The sequence below is a fragment of the Lissotriton vulgaris genome, chromosome 2_1, assembly GCF_964263255.1.
Source record: "Lissotriton vulgaris chromosome 2_1, aLisVul1.2, whole genome shotgun sequence".
Taxonomy (NCBI): domain Eukaryota; kingdom Metazoa; phylum Chordata; class Amphibia; order Caudata; family Salamandridae; genus Lissotriton; species Lissotriton vulgaris.
Genome location: NC_141687.1, coordinates 2,121,403,854 through 2,121,419,282, shown reverse-complemented (window position 1 = coordinate 2,121,419,282; position 15,429 = coordinate 2,121,403,854). Strand labels below are relative to the sequence as shown.

The 15,429-nt window shown below is 46.1% G+C and overlaps 1 protein-coding gene across 3 annotated transcripts in view; it reads right to left on the bottom strand.

Annotated features, from left to right (window-relative positions):
- MAPDA (N6-Methyl-AMP deaminase) overlaps nucleotides 1-14,994 on the bottom strand; it is a 146,471-nt gene extending 131,477 nt beyond the window's left edge. For all 3 annotated transcript variants that reach the window (XM_086958401.1, XM_086958403.1, XM_086958402.1), the window contains exon 1: nucleotides 14,847-14,994. In XM_086958401.1, the coding sequence (XP_086814527.1) occupies nucleotides 14,847-14,894 (48 nt within the window). In that variant the 5' untranslated portion in view covers nucleotides 14,895-14,994. The remainder of the gene's footprint in view (nucleotides 1-14,846) is intronic.
- Nucleotides 14,995-15,429: the final 435 nt, after the last annotated feature.

The following is a 15,429-nucleotide window of genomic DNA, read 5'->3' as shown; positions in this document are numbered from 1 at the left end:
TGCCAAAGCACACTCCAGCCAGCTTATTGATCTGAGTACAAAATCCACGATCTACGCTGAACCAAACTCCCAGGTTTTTTGATGGCCTATCCTGGGTTTTTGGTTTAGGAAAGCCCGCTGGCCCCAGGTCATCCCGAAAATTTGGCGGGAAGGTCCCATAAAGAAGGACCTCTGATTTTTCCTCATTAAATTTAAGATGAGCCTGAGACAGCCAACTAAAGACTTCCATCAGGCAGTTTCTAGCTGATTCCACAGAAGTCTCATCTTCCTTCCATGTGAAAAGCAGCTAGGTGTCATCAGCGTAAGCTATAATTTTGGCACCCAATCCTTCTGCCAAATATATTAATGGGGTCATATATACATTAAAAAGCAAAGGACTCAATGTAGAGCCCTGAGGGACACCTGTAGTAATGCTTCTGGGAGTTGAAGACATGGGCAGGACCCACACTTGTTGCGATCTGTTGTCCAAGAAGGATTCTATCCAGTCCCACACCTGGCCTGAAATTCCAATATTAGACAGGCGAGCTAACAACTGTCTGTGTGGAACCGTATCAAATGCGGTAGAGGTCTAATAAAGCCGGGGCCGCTCTGCCACCAGAATCACAATAGTCCCTGATAACCTCTGTTATCTCGACCAAAGCGGTCTCAGTGCTGTATGAGGCTCTAAAGCCGGACTGAGCCGGGTGAAGAGCACCAGAGGTCTCAACCAACGCAGACAGCGGTTAAAAAACTGCAATCTCGCAAACCTTCGCCACAGCAGGAAGAAGAGAGATTGGTCGATAGCTAGACAGGGTATCTGACTTCAGTGAGGGTTAATTTAACAGGGGTAATAACTTTGCCTGCGTCCATTACTCAGGCACTTTGTTAGACTGCAGGGACAAGTTAATGATGTTATTAACTTCAGGATTAACTACCGTAGCCACCGTTGCCAGCTGCCTGGCAAGGCTGGGGTCTGCCGGGGATCGTGATTTGAGTGCATTGAGATTGGCTAGAGTATCGGCCAGTGGAATGGGCGTGAAATCTGTCAAGGTCATGAGAGTATGATCCGGCTCGCTAATGGCCTGGGCCGGATACTAGTCAAGTCCAAGCTAGCTGGCCCCAACCTGGCCTGAATAGTTTGTATTTTGTTAAAAAAGAAATCTGAAAGTTGTTCGCACCAGGCATTAGAGGGGGGGCTGCCTTACTTTCTGCAACTGGCTTCAGAAAGTTCTGGACAATCAAGAAGATTTCCTTTGAGTTATTCCTGGATTGAGCAATGCGTTCTGCATAAAACTGACCTTTGGCGCTCTTAACTGCGTCATAGCAGCAGTTCTAACATTTCCTAAGGGCTAATTTGGCTATGTCATGTCATGTCATAGGTTTTTGTACTTTCACTGTGAGGTCTCAAAGCGCTTACAGCAAAAACGGTAGACCACATTAATAGCTGTTGAGAAAAATGGCGGGGTTATTTGGGAACAACCAGGTTTTGAGCATTTTACGGAATTGTTTATGTTCAGTGATAGATATCAAGTGCGGGGGCAATTTGTTCCAAAGTGAAGGAGCAAGATAGAAAAAGGCACGCTGGCCATATCGGGAAGTCCGGACTCGTGGTTGAATCAGGAGTAGCTTATTGCTGGACCTTAAAGGACTTGTGGGTACATACCAGTTGAGTTTTTTTTTTAAAGATATTCAGGGCCGGTGTTGTGCAAAGCCTTGTGTGTTGTACTCAGAATCTTAAAGTGGCTTCTCTGACGCACCGGGAGCCAATGGTTTTTTTTTAGGCATGGAGCAGAGGCGGTTCTGGGGGAGGGAGATTCAAAACTAATCTGGCTGCAGTATTTTGAAGAGTCTGCAGCTTTGAGAGCAGATCCTCATTGATAGCGGCATGCAGAGCATTCCCATAATCTAGATGGCAGATGATCAAGCCCTGTACCATGGGTTTTCTGGCTTGGATAGGAAGCCATTTAAAAATCTTCCGAAGATTACGTAAGATACCATAGCAGGTGCCTGTGACCTGGTTAACATGGTTTCTCATGGATAAGGCACAATCTATCATTATTCCCAGGTTACGTACAGCAGGTTTTGTGGAGGAGCATACTCCCAATTCAGAAGGCCACCAGTCTTGCGACCAGGATTTTTCAGCATTACCAAACAGCATGACTTCAGTTTTACTAGCATTCAATTGCAATTTGTTGTTATTCATCCAATTACTAATCTCGATCATACAGTTTTTAAAACGAGAACAAGTCCCGGAATGATCTGTGCCATAAGTGATGAGCAATTGGGTATCATCAGCGTATGATACGGTAAAAAAGCTGTATGATTTGATGATCTTCGCCAACGGAGTTAAATATACATTGAATAGTAGAGGACTCAAAATAGAGCCTTGGGGAACCCCCACGGTTACCGGGCAGCTGCTTGAGACCAGATTGTCTACTCGCACAGAGGTGAGACGATCAGCTAGATAGTTTTCAATTCAACCGAGAGCTCCTCCTCTGATACCTATCTCCCACAGTCGATGTATGAAGATACTGTGGGAGATGGAATCAAAAGCGGCGGATAGGTCCAGAAGGATGAGAATAGCCGAGTCGCCTCTGTCCACCGCGAGCCTGATGTTATCTACGATCTCAATAACCGCTGTCTCCGTGCCATGAGCGGCACGGAAGCCCGATTAAGAGGGGTCTAGAACCCATGGGATTCTATAAAAGTCGTGAGCCGTCTGTTAACTAAATGTTCTAATACTTTCCCAAAATAGGGTAGCAGTGAAATAGGCCGGTAGTGAACAGGTAATGTGGGATCAGTGGAAGTTTTTTTTAAGATGGGTCTAATTTGAGCGTGTTTCCATTTGGTGGGCACAATTGCTAGCTCGAGTGAGGTGTTAAAAATTTCCTTGAGAAAATCAGCCAATAATGGGGTGATTTTAGTGCAACGGCGAGAAAGGAAGGGGTCCAAAGCGCAACCAGATTTTACTTTGTTTAGGCCATCAAGTATTTCGACAACGGTGATGGGATCAAATTCGGTCAGACTAGGGATATCCTTGCCATTAACCGGGGGAGATTTTATTATTGGGGGGTTATTTTGCTGGAGTGGGTTAGAGTCCGTGTTCGAGAAAGAAAAATAGATTGATTTAATTTTGTTATCAAAGAAAGTGGACATGGACTCGACCCATTCTTGGGTGGATACAAACGGATGCTGTTCGACCCGAGGTGACAAAAATTCTTTTAGTATTTTAAATAATTCTTTACTTGAGTTAGCAGCGTTATTTATACGAGTGGTTAAATAGGTCTTTTTTAGCAATTTTGATGTTTTTTACATAGAGTAAATGTAGCGATTTGTAGTTAGTAAGGTCCTCTTTCTTCTTAGTTTTCCACCATTGCCGTTCAGTTGCTCAACTAGATTGCTTGTCAGTTTTTAGAGCTGCCGTAAACCATGGGGAGGCAACGGATTTCACATTGACCCTCGTCTCAGGGATAATCTTATCCAGGGTTTGCAGGATGGAGGTCTCCAAGTTGGTTACCATCAATTCTAGTGGGGCTCCCTGATTTGGTACAAGTTTAAAGTGTTTAAGAAAGGCCTCGGGTGTCAATTTAGGCCAAGGACGGAAGAGCACTCTTTCTTTGTTTACTGATTTAGCCAGGGGTCTAGGAAGACTAAACCTTAACAGATAATAGTTGGTCCAGATCATAGGGAGCGGAATCTGAATACTCAACATAGGTGAGTTGGTGAAAATTAGATCTAATGTATGGCCTGCTAAATGGGTGGGACCCATCACCCTTTGAGTCAATCCTAGGCTTTCCATTGTACTAATTAAATGGCTAGTTTCAGGATCTGATGAGAGCTCGGCATGATTGTTAAAATCCCCAAGTAAGACAAAATTGTCAGTTGCTAGTGTATGCAAGACGATGATTTCTAGAAGATGGTTAACAAATTTGGTTTTGGGGCCCTGGGGTCTATAGACTAATGCCCCACGCCATGTCTCAGAGCTGGTGATTTTAATGTTGACTACCATGATATCCGCTGTAGGGCTGAAAAAAGACTCAAGCAGCTAAATTTGTATGGGAAGCTTAGCTGCAATTGCTATTCCACCTCCTCTGCTTCCTTTCCTATCTAGCCTGGTTAGATGATAATCAGGGGGAAAGGCCGATGCTATGTCTGGCGAGGCTTGGCTATGGAGCCAAGTCTCGGTGAAAAAACAGATGTCTGGTTTATCGGCGTCTAAAAGGCTCCATAGCTCTATTGCATGTTTAGGTATAGAGCGGGTATTGAGATATATAGCAGAGAGCGGTTTATCATTTATTTTCTTTTTGATAGGCGATATTTCAATATTGTCTGATTTGGGAGCCGTGTTCAATGTCTTATGAGCAGTAATGGCATTTAGGCGTTCTTAGATCTTTGTTGTTTTACCAGTGGCTGTATAAAGGCCTACTGAGGACTCGGTCTGAGGAGATATATCATAATGGATAGGGGGCTGTGTCGTCAGGATGGTTGTGCCGTTAGTAAAGGTGTTAGCGATATTTAATGATTTCAGCTGATCGCTAGTGTAGCATAGCATCTTGAGAGGACTTACCAGGGGATGGAATATGACAGAGACAGGGTCCCGGGCGGCGGCCTGGTGCGGACGGGCTTGCCTATGGCGCGCCGTTGCGTGCGTCCAAGCTAAGGGAGGATTTACATGGGGAGGGAGGTGGGGCTATTATGATGATGCTAGCCAATCCAATCAGTTGGCTTCGACTGGTTTTCTGTCCCTCCGTTCAATCGGCACAAGCCGTGACGGACCGGGGACCAGCAGCCAAGGTACAAACAGTATGCTGGGCGCAAACAATACACAAAACACTAAAATGGCCGGTCAATTATTAAAATCTGTGCGCGCAGCCTCTAACGTACACTTTGGTGCCTGCTTGTCAGGTAGGTCAATTATCTTCAAATCAGTTCCCCCACGCTAGCGCAACAGCATAGAGTCGAGGTTTCCTAGTTTTTGCTGCGCGCATCCGCGCTAAGGGAGGTTTTAAATAGGGAGGGAGGCGGTGCTATTATGATGACGCTAGCCAATCCAATCAGTTGGCATCAGCTGGTTGCCTGTCCCTTCGTTCAATCGGCACAAGCCGTGACGGACCGGGGACCAGCAGCCAAGGTACAAACAGTGTGCAGGGCGCAAACAATACACAAAACACTGAAATGGGGGTCTATTATTAAAATCGGTGCACTCAGCCTCTAACGTACACTTTAGTGCCTGCTTGTCAGGTAGGTCAATTATCTTCAAATCAGTTCCCCCACGCTAGCGCAACAGCATAGAGTCGAGGTTTCCTAGTTTTTGCTAGTGGGTAGTACGCTTGTCTCCAGCTGCGTTCTAATTTTGTACACGTTTTTTTTAATCTTTAAGTTCCTTGGAAAACCTGGGCTTGGACGGAATCATTCTAACTCTCTTGTGATCCCGAGGTATAGCCAGTTGGTCCACTGCTCTCGCAATCCATTTGTGAAAGCTTCCTACTGCCTCGGCCAATCCCTCCCGAGCCAGTGGACGTGACTCTGTCAAAACTCTACCAAAAGCTGCCACCTCTAGGCGAGGGGAAGGTCTACTTTCAGTTAACCTCAAGGGTGGATCTGGGGATGTAATTAACCAGGAAAAATTGATTAAGGAATGATCAGACCAAGTGACCAGCAAGGGGTCTAGGACTGTTAAAGAGAAATTTGAACATATCACATCAAGAGTATGACCACTACTATGGGACGGAGAATTGACCCATTGCGTCCTATGGTTCCACCCTGAAAATCCCAGCACTATGTGGCAGGCACTACACGGTGCAGGTATTTACACAAACTCTAATTTCAAAATGGGAGCTTGTGCTGTGGGCGATTTCCGCCCGCAGCACAAGCTCCCATAGTGAAATGGGAATTTGCAACCGCACCATGTGTAGTTGCATCGTAATATAGTGTGCGGAACCCCCGACCTATGGTCGGTCAGAAACTGTTGGTCGAAGGCAACTCTGACCGACATCATGTTAAGGGCCTTAATCTCCATGTGCCCCACAAAAAATGGATGTGTTCCTCTGTAACGCAACTGGTGCTCATGCAAAGCGCTTCAATACCTTCAGGTATATGTTTCGTCTCTGTGGAACTGTAATGAAAAATCTATGGAGAAGTCATATTTTAAAAATACAATTTGTATAATGGCACTTCTAACAATAGATTTAACCCAGATCTGTGACTGGGGGTGAATGTCTGATTTGTTTAGCGTTCTGTCCATCATCTGTTCTTTTTGCATTAGATGCCCCAAGTTGGAAGGGACACCAGACGTGGGTCTGTGCTCGCTGTGCCACCAGATTCAAGCTAGCCTGGCTGATAAGGTGTGATGCCCCGAAACCGGTCTGAGGATGCTTATTTCTGGTCCAGGGAGGACCTGGCCTGGCAGTTTGGTTTGAACTGTTCTCATAGGGAGCAGGGTCAAGACTGAATTGCATATGGCTAGGTCGAAACTGCAACGGCATGGCGAGAAAAAGAACTATGGATTTAACCCAGATCTGTGACTGGGGGGTGAATATTTGATTTGTTCAGCATTCCATCCATCATCTGTTCCTTAAGTACTTTTAGAAAGTTGCTGTTAGACGGTGGAATCTGACTAGATGGTTGCCCCCACTTTTTTCCAAGTGCTTTGATGGTTTTTGACTTAGTTTGGCTGGAATCCTGCTTTCCAGGGCACCAGCCTATCTGCTTTCCTCTCTAAATTGATTGCATGTACATTAGGTACTCTCCAGATTGGTTACTGGGTTACTCTTGTGAGTCCCTAGTATATGGTACCTTAGGTACTAAGGGCATAGGTACGGCCTACCAGGGGCTGAAGCATGTATTATGCCACCCATAGGAAGCCTTTCAAAATTGAACCACAGGTCTGCTACTGCAGCCTGGGTATGGTGGTACATGCACCCCTTACTAAGATATAGGCTACATACATCTACCTTAAATGACAGACACATATAAACCTATAAGTCACTCCTATGGTAGGCCTTAACAATCCTGAAGGCAGAGTGCTTGGTTTCGTGTGAGAGGGTGCCCAAGCATGAGCTGAGCCCCTCTGCAGCATTCTGAATCACTTCTCTGCAGCTGTTCTGTGATACAGCCATACCATATACTCTTAAGTGCATTATAACCTTGCGGTAAATGCTAACTTTGAGATGGCTGCAACAAAACATGTTGTGTTTGGTGTCAAACACTTTGGAATCCTACCCCGCCCCCCTCACCCCCTGCCAGTCCTGGTGGCAGGGGTAGAATTCCACCCTTCTAGAGGGAGAAGACACGTACACACTTACTTAAACGGTAATAGTTTTAAAGAGCCCTGGCATCACAAAATGAATGCCACAGACACAGGTCTGACCTCCTGCTGCTGAACGTAACTCCGGCAGGGGAGGCCTGTACAATAGGTTTCCTGTCACAGGGAGGTGTAACCACCTCCCAGACAGGTTTTATTGTATTGGGGCTGGGTGGGTGCATTCATAGAATGCTTTTTCAGACAGTGCTGGGGGCACACTTGGTGTCCCTGTGCCTATCCCAGTTCAAACCGGTTGCAGGGGCACTCAGCCCCTGCTCTGGCGTGAAACTGGACAAAGGGAAAGCGGTGTAACCACCACCACCCTGGGTTACCCTAGAGTAAGTCCAACCCCTAAACTTAGTATAAGTAGAGGAACCCAGTCCTGAGGACTTTAGATTACCCTGGACAAAACTCTGCAACATATATCCTGGAACTTCGACATTCTATTTCGACTAGAAGACCGAAGAATCTTCCTTGGGTTCAAGGAGTGACTCCCCTGTTCAAACAGGCACCAACGAAGCATCTTGCCAGTCTGCATTTCCAAGGCTCCCGCCGGAACACGAAGATTTTGCGACACAGGACACGGACTTCCAGACAACTCCAAGGCCGACACGAGATCCCAGCAAAGCTGAGACCTGTAGCCATCACGAGAGAAGTAGGACCGGAACTCCTGGACACTGTGCACATTTGCTAGTGCACCTACTTCCCGAGCTTTTCCGAAGTTGTGCATAGGGCTACTCGTAGTCCAAGACCTGAGCACCATCTGCACCGAAGATTGTGGGCCTATACTTCATGATTGTTCCGTGGGCCCGCTTCTAGCATTTCTGCTCGAGGCGCCTTTCCTGATCTGTGGTCAGTCAACTGGTGGGTCCCCATGAAGGTAACTCTTCTGTTTCTTGGGCTTTCTTGGTTGCGCCATACGTGCCCTGACTCCCCTCCAAAGGGTGGGTCCCTCAGACCTTGCTGGTCTGCACCGAAGCCAATGTTTGCTTTCTGCGTGGGTTGCTGTTGCCAAGGCTAGTTGGGTCCAATCTGGATACAACCGCTGCAGCACTCGACATCCTTCTTGGGACAGCTTGAATCCAGCTCCTGGTTTTCATCGATGCCTCCTGGTCCTCGTGGCTGAAGAGTCAAGGTTCACCTTCTTCACCTGAAATCACCCAACATTGGTTGGTATCGTCTCCTTGCCTGCCTGGTCACTGGCTAGGGACCCAGACTCTGTCCCCTCTGCTTTCAGGTTCTTAAGATCTTCGATCCACCCTTGAGTCCACCCGGACACTTTCCACTTGGTCACCTGCAGCACTTCTTCGCAGCTCGCCTTAGGAAACGACAACGAAACCAGACACCAAAAGACACCTATGCACCCGGCTTCCCTGGGTGAGGTAACACGAGTACTCCGGTGCTCCCGTGGGTATTGACTCTCGAACTGTCTAGTTCTCAAGGGGTATCTTCCAAGTCCACTCTTAAGTGTCCTTAATCTGTAATTTTCCAACCACGACTCTCCCCTTAGAAGTTATTGGTGATTTGCGGCTTTGTTTAGACACTGCACACGTCCCCCGTGGGTCCTCTGTGTCACTACCTTGGGCCGTTCCTGGTGGCCCCAGCAGTTCTAAAGGCTCTAGGCCTTGTATCTATGTCAGTCGTGGTTCTAAGACCACTTTCATTGTATATGGTTTGTGACGCCCGTAGGGCTAATCATATATTGTTCTAATTTACTGTGTGTTGAATAACTTTACTTCTGTACTTTTGCCACTAGCCTCATAAAGAGACTAGGGGGATGTTTTTAGAATAAATACATATATTTTATATATACCTGTTGTGGTTCTCCTTTCATTTGGTCATTACATGAGATTATAGACTGGTAAAACAAGCAGCTTTACATTCCTTCAAGACTTAGCCTGAAGGCTGCTCTCTACAGCTACCACTAGGATAGCTCTCTATAAGGTTGTCTTTAACCTACCATCAATAAGGGGTCGTTTGGTCTGGTGCAAGGTGCCCACTAGAATAGTGGACAGCATATGCCAGGCCAACTTCTCACAGTTGCCATTTTCCTGCCTTAGCCATTTGGTTCCAGCAGCCAGTCTAAGGGTCACATGACTGGGTGTGGGTGACAGTTCGGCTTTGTGTATTCCCCCTAGACAGTCACACACAATGGAGAGCTTCAGTGTGACTTCATGGGCCATTACTGGCAGGACTGGAGGGAGAAGCTGGGCCCAGCTCCACTAACACTTGAATAGGATGTGTCCTGTCTCCACACTAAGCATCTCGGCCTGTAGTTAATCTGGAGCCAAGACCAGGAAGGTAGGGCATCTGTGCACTTCAAAGGCATGCCTCTAGAATCTTCTCCCCACTTCAAAGATACAACTGGCTATAAATACTGGATCTTAGACACCAACTCTTCAGTACACATCAAGAAGAACTGCTGTGCTGCTGAAAGAACTGCTAACCAGCTAGACTGCTTTGTTGACCAGCTGCCCTCTTGCCTGGGTGAGAAGGCCTTGATCGCCATCTCTTGAACGAAGATCCCTGAGTGACTACAACTCATGTTGCATATATTTTTCTACAGCACCAACGAACCATTTTTCCACTGATGTCACCATTCACTTCCATTGTGTTGTTTTTGGAGAACCTGCAATGTGTTATGATATATTGAATTAATTATATGTTTGATTCTAACTGATTATTTCTGAATCATAATATTTGGCCTAGGGGTTTAAGCTGAAAACCTCCCCCGAAGTATTCACTAGCTCTGCTTCCCAAGGTTACAGGGTTGCCCCATAATAGTTTTTAAATGTCCATTAGGCAGGGTACATGGTATTTAAAAGTAGGACATATAAATGTTTAATGTTAAACATGTCCTTGCAGTGAAAAGCCAGTAAAAGCTATTTTCCTTGTAGCAGGGTTAGATGTTTTATTGGAAAGCACTGCGAGGGAACATTACAATTATATAATGTTATCCACCCCAACTAACTATATATTTGCTCACAGTATCCAATTCCTAAAAAGGTTTTGCACTAAATGTTGTGCTCCTTTTTGGGCTTTTTAGCATTTTCCATTTACAGGACTAGTGCCAAGATATCAATTAGTTTTGTTATTGTACAAATGATAAATAGAATACAGAAATAGAAAATGATTCTTTGTGTTTGACACAGTAAATTGCATTTTATAGTGCTGGTAACCTGCCATTGGGCAAGTGATATCTTTCAAACGCTGCTACTGACCATGTGAACTTGGGCAGTGGATATCTCACACAAAGGTGAGATAGCTAGATTTCACGCACTGTGCTGCTGTACATCTGACATGAGGAGCGCTGGACATCTGACAACATATACCGATTCGACCCAAACTGCACTACTGTTCACGTTGGACTTTATAAATATTATCTCGGACTTTACAAGCCAACAACTTGCTCAGAGGACCACATTCCAGTGGGTGCAATGATTGAGAATGCTGATTTATATACGAGGTAAAGTTCCCCAGCCAGGAAAGGTGAGTGTGTGACCACGTATTATAAGGAATAAAGTTCACCCTGCCTTACAATATAAGGATATTGCAAGTGACCTCGGAGTTCCATCAACATATGGAGGAAGAAGTTTGAGTTTGTTTATAAGGTTATTGAACTCCGAGGTCACTTGCAATATCTTTATCATGTTCGGGTGGTTATTTAATTTCACACAAGAGATTCTAATTTTATTTGCCATGTTTACAAACATCCTATCTCTTTCATATGAAAGAGGACCACGCCAAAGATTTAAGTGGTTTTTGGGAAGGATGATTGTGTGACATTGTATTATAAGGAAAGTGCCTCCTCCCGTACTTCAAGGATATTGCCAGGTCCTCTCAGCGTTCAAAGACATTTGGTCCAGTTTCTTTACTTGGTCACAAAGTCCTTTGTGATTTGGAATATCTTTATAATGTATGGCAGGGGGTACTTTATTCTATATATCTAGCATGGAACACCTCACATATTGCACTGCTTTGTGCACTGCGCACTGCACCTTGTGCCGTACTGTCACTCCACTGTACAGCTTGCAGTTCCACTATTATGCATTTAACAATATGCATAAAAGGGATCTCACAGGATGTGCTTTTGTACCACTGCCACTAGAGTTAATGGTCTCTGACGATGATGGATACATAATATATCAAAAAGTGGTCTGCCATCTCTTACACATCATGTTACTGTGCATCAGTGGGACAGACTGCTTGCTGTTGTATGTCTAACTGTTGAACACTGAACGTCTCACTCATTGCAATGTCTGTCTTAAAGTGATGGCCACTAAACATCTTATACATTGTTGTTCCTTGCACCTAATGCTAATGTCCACAGTGCATATAAAACACTCTGTTGTGATTCAATCAATAGTCCGGGGTGAGCCTACAACTTAACAGTGAGAGCTAAGCCAGAGCCGAGCACAGCCAAGAGCCTGGGCATGAGCTTTAAGCCTTGAGCCATGAACCTTAAAAATAATGCCATTTTTAATGCAAAAAGTTGTATTTATTTAAACACGGAAAGCATTTCACCTTAGTACAACACTGCACTGATAAGTATTTTTTTAAAGGGCGAGTTTTAAACATGAACCGAGTAACATCCTCCCTCCCATTTTGATGACAATGCTCTTAATTAAGAGGCTAGTTAGTTATCATGCTACCCTATACGACGCCCACATATTGTATATGGAGCAACATATTAGGGTATAAACAGGGGCGGATTGGCAAGGCGGGCATTCGGGAATGGGCCGAAGGGCCGGTGCCTCAGTGGGCCGTTTTTTTCTCCCCTGTCCCAGTCCACAGAGAGTGGACTAGGAAAGGGGAGAAAAAAACACGGCCCACAGAGTGCACGGAGACAGACAGAGAAAATGAAAGCAGCCTCGCTGTGCGGCCGGACAGCGATTGCCAGCTGTGGCCTCTCCTTCACCCCTGCCCTGCCAAGCAATCAAGCTGAGGCTGGGCTGGGGAGGGGTGATTGTTTGCAAGAATCGGCCTCCCTGGGGGCCAGGTGTTTCTCAGGCCTTTGAGCCATTTTCACCTCGGCCCCCTGGGGCCCATGCAGCCAGAAACGGTGTTAGTCTTAGCACCTCGCCCACAGCCCTTCACATTCAGGGCATAGTGGACGAGGAAGAATGGGTCTTGCTGTGGGGGCCTGGTGATGTTTGGAATTTTTTTATTTTATTTATTTATTTATGCGATTTTATATAGCGCAGACTTTACCCGAAGGTGTCAGAGCGCTTCACACAAGGAACAGCAATAATACATGAGGAGAAAAATTACAAGTGGACAAATTGCAAAAGCAAACGTTAAGTTACATGAATCAAAAGTGACAATAGTGAGCAACCAAAATACAAGAGGAGCAAACGATACATTACAGTAGGAAAAAAGTGATATGTGTGCATGTTACAAAAGCGTACAAAGTACAAGTGAAGGTATAATACTGTAATAAATGGCAGACACTCCAGCACAAGAACAAACGTTACGTAGGCAATGGTGGCTCTTGTGCAAGTATCTAAAGCAAACAAAAGTGAGAGGTAGCATACAGTGTGATACCAGAGAAAAGTGACGTGTGCAAGTTACAAAAGGGTACCATACACAGGTACAAGGGTAATACTACAGTAAATGGTAAACACTCAAACTGCCAGAACACACTGGGAAGGAACTTCCCATGCACCAGCTTCACCTCAGCCTCCCCCCTGGCTACCTGGCTACCTTGGATGACCCAGAAAGCTGTGTTTTGTGCTCCCCTGCCAGGACATTTTCGCGAGGCCTGAAGTGCTGATTAATTTACTTATTGCAGGGGCCTTACCTGTTCATGTGCTCCTGAGCTGAAGGTCTGGGGAGGGCTAAGTAGGTTAATAATAGCAGGGGCTTTGCTGCTTTTCAGGGGCTCCTGTGCTGGAGGGCTGGAATAATTTTGTGACAGAAAAGGGCCTTGCTATTTTTTTTAGTTGCTCAGCATGTAGGCCATTGGCACCTTTGCCCTGTGTCCTGTGCAAGAACAGTATCCTCCCACTTTCATTCCTTGTCTGTGCAAATAGTGTTTCATGAAAGGGCGCGCCCCTTGAATGTGGGACACGCCCCTTTAATATGGGCCACGCCTCTTGAATGTGGGCCACTTTTTTCGTCAGTGCCCGGGCCGAATTGTGATCCCAATCCGACCCTGGGTATAAATCAAACGCAAGAGAGAGAGGTTTTAAAGAACGTGTTCTCCTCTGGGGTGGAGAAAAGGAGGCTCAGAGAAATAAAGTATTTGACTAAGATCACACAGTTTGGTCAAGAAGGGATGCCGGGATTTAGTGCAATTCAGTCACTAGATGAGTATCTTTTTCTCACAGGAAAGTTAATGTCTTCTGTTAGATGACGTCAAAGCGAACTTTCCAAAGGAAATAAGCGTGTTCCACAATAGACACACACTAGGCTATGTGATTATTTAACCACTTCCTTGCTGCCGTCGGCCATTGGCCGACGTCAGCACTACTTCCCCAGTGCTGCCGTCGGCCAATGGCCGACGCGGCCCCGCCCGTTTTGCGGAAGTGCCGCACTGCGGGAAAATCGGGGCCGCGGTAAAGGGGTTAAAGGCACAGGATGCTAAGGCCGGAAATGCAGTTTGGTTACAAAGTACAGAGAGGCAAATTTGCAAGCCCCTTGCGCCCCTTTTACGCCGCCGTTGCGTCACTTTTGTGACACAGCGGCGGCGCAAAAGATGCGCCATGGTGCGGGGTACTTTTAGGAGGAGCAGGAACACCTCCTAAAAGTGGCTGAGTGAAATCTACAAAATTTCACTCAGTCACTTTTGGGTCCATGCTGCGTCAAAACCCTGCGCCGCTTGAAGCAGGCGTAAGGATTGAAAAGCATTGTAAGAATAGGGCCCCCCGGGGCATTGCTGGAGCTGCGTCGCGCTTGCAACATAACTCCAGCAATGCGCCGCTTTTACGGCACAGATGCGTGACGCATCTGTGCCGTTTTTGCCCCATGGTTCGCCGCATTGTAAATATGGCGCATCTATGGTGGCGGAGGCATGGCGCACAATAACTGGCGTATCCCTGCTGATATGCAGGGATGCGCCAGTTATTGTAAATCTGCCACCCAGTAGGCAGCTGTGACAACTATGCACGGTTTGCAATATCGGCTAGTGTTGGCCTCGACTTACCAAGATGATCTCGAGCAGAGGCAGGAATATCACCTCTAGATGTGAAACTGCTTGCATGATATCATCTCATAGTGTGCTTTGTGAGCGCATCATATTCGCTCATAGCTCTGAACATGTTCACCTCCTAAACAAAATGCCCTGTATTGCTGGCAACGAGCTGCAGCGTGTGACCCTAAGGATATTTAAACTTTCACACTTCACGATGATATCTCTATGCCTGATCTCGCACACTCCAGATTTACAAGCCCTTTGCGCCACTTTTGCGTCACTTTTAACATGGGGAAAGTGACGTAAAAGTGGCGCAAGGGGCTTGTAAATAAGCCCCCAGGTATCTGAAAAAACACGCGAGCTTTCTTATTGTGTGTGCACTAATCATCTCACACAGTCTGCCTGTCGCGTACTCAGATGAAGCCATCTCACCACTTTGGGTAGGTCCCTGTAGAACTGCAGCCCTGGCTTCGCCGCCATGCTGAGCTAGAAGTCTATTCCGTATGCCAGTAGTGCAACTGGAGTAGAGAACACACAGGATGAATATGCATTCAAAGGCAGTAGTATTTGCAAGACGCCCTAATGAAGACTTGTGGAGCTAGAAAGGGGATAGCAGCACACGTAGGCGCCATCTTGAAATGGGAAGATACGAGAACCCATTACTTATGACTCTATGAGCAACACAAAGGAGAAACATTCATTTTCGCGAGACACTGATTATTTTTAAAGGCACCCTGCAGTGTACATTTTTCCCCTTCAATTCATTAATAAACGCCAGTAACTCCAAGCAGTTGTGTTCACCGTGAATACTTTCAAAGAGAGCTCTTCAAATATTACTCCTGCTGCTGCACCGATATGAAAGTGGAGACGAAAGGAAAGGGGTCTTGCTCACAAAATATTTTTTTCTGCCTTTCTGTGTCCTGGAGGTGAGGCGCTCAGACATTGCGATTGTTACCCACAAACCTCTCTGCCTCCCAAGCAGTGTACTTCGGATGTGACATCGATCTCGTTAGAT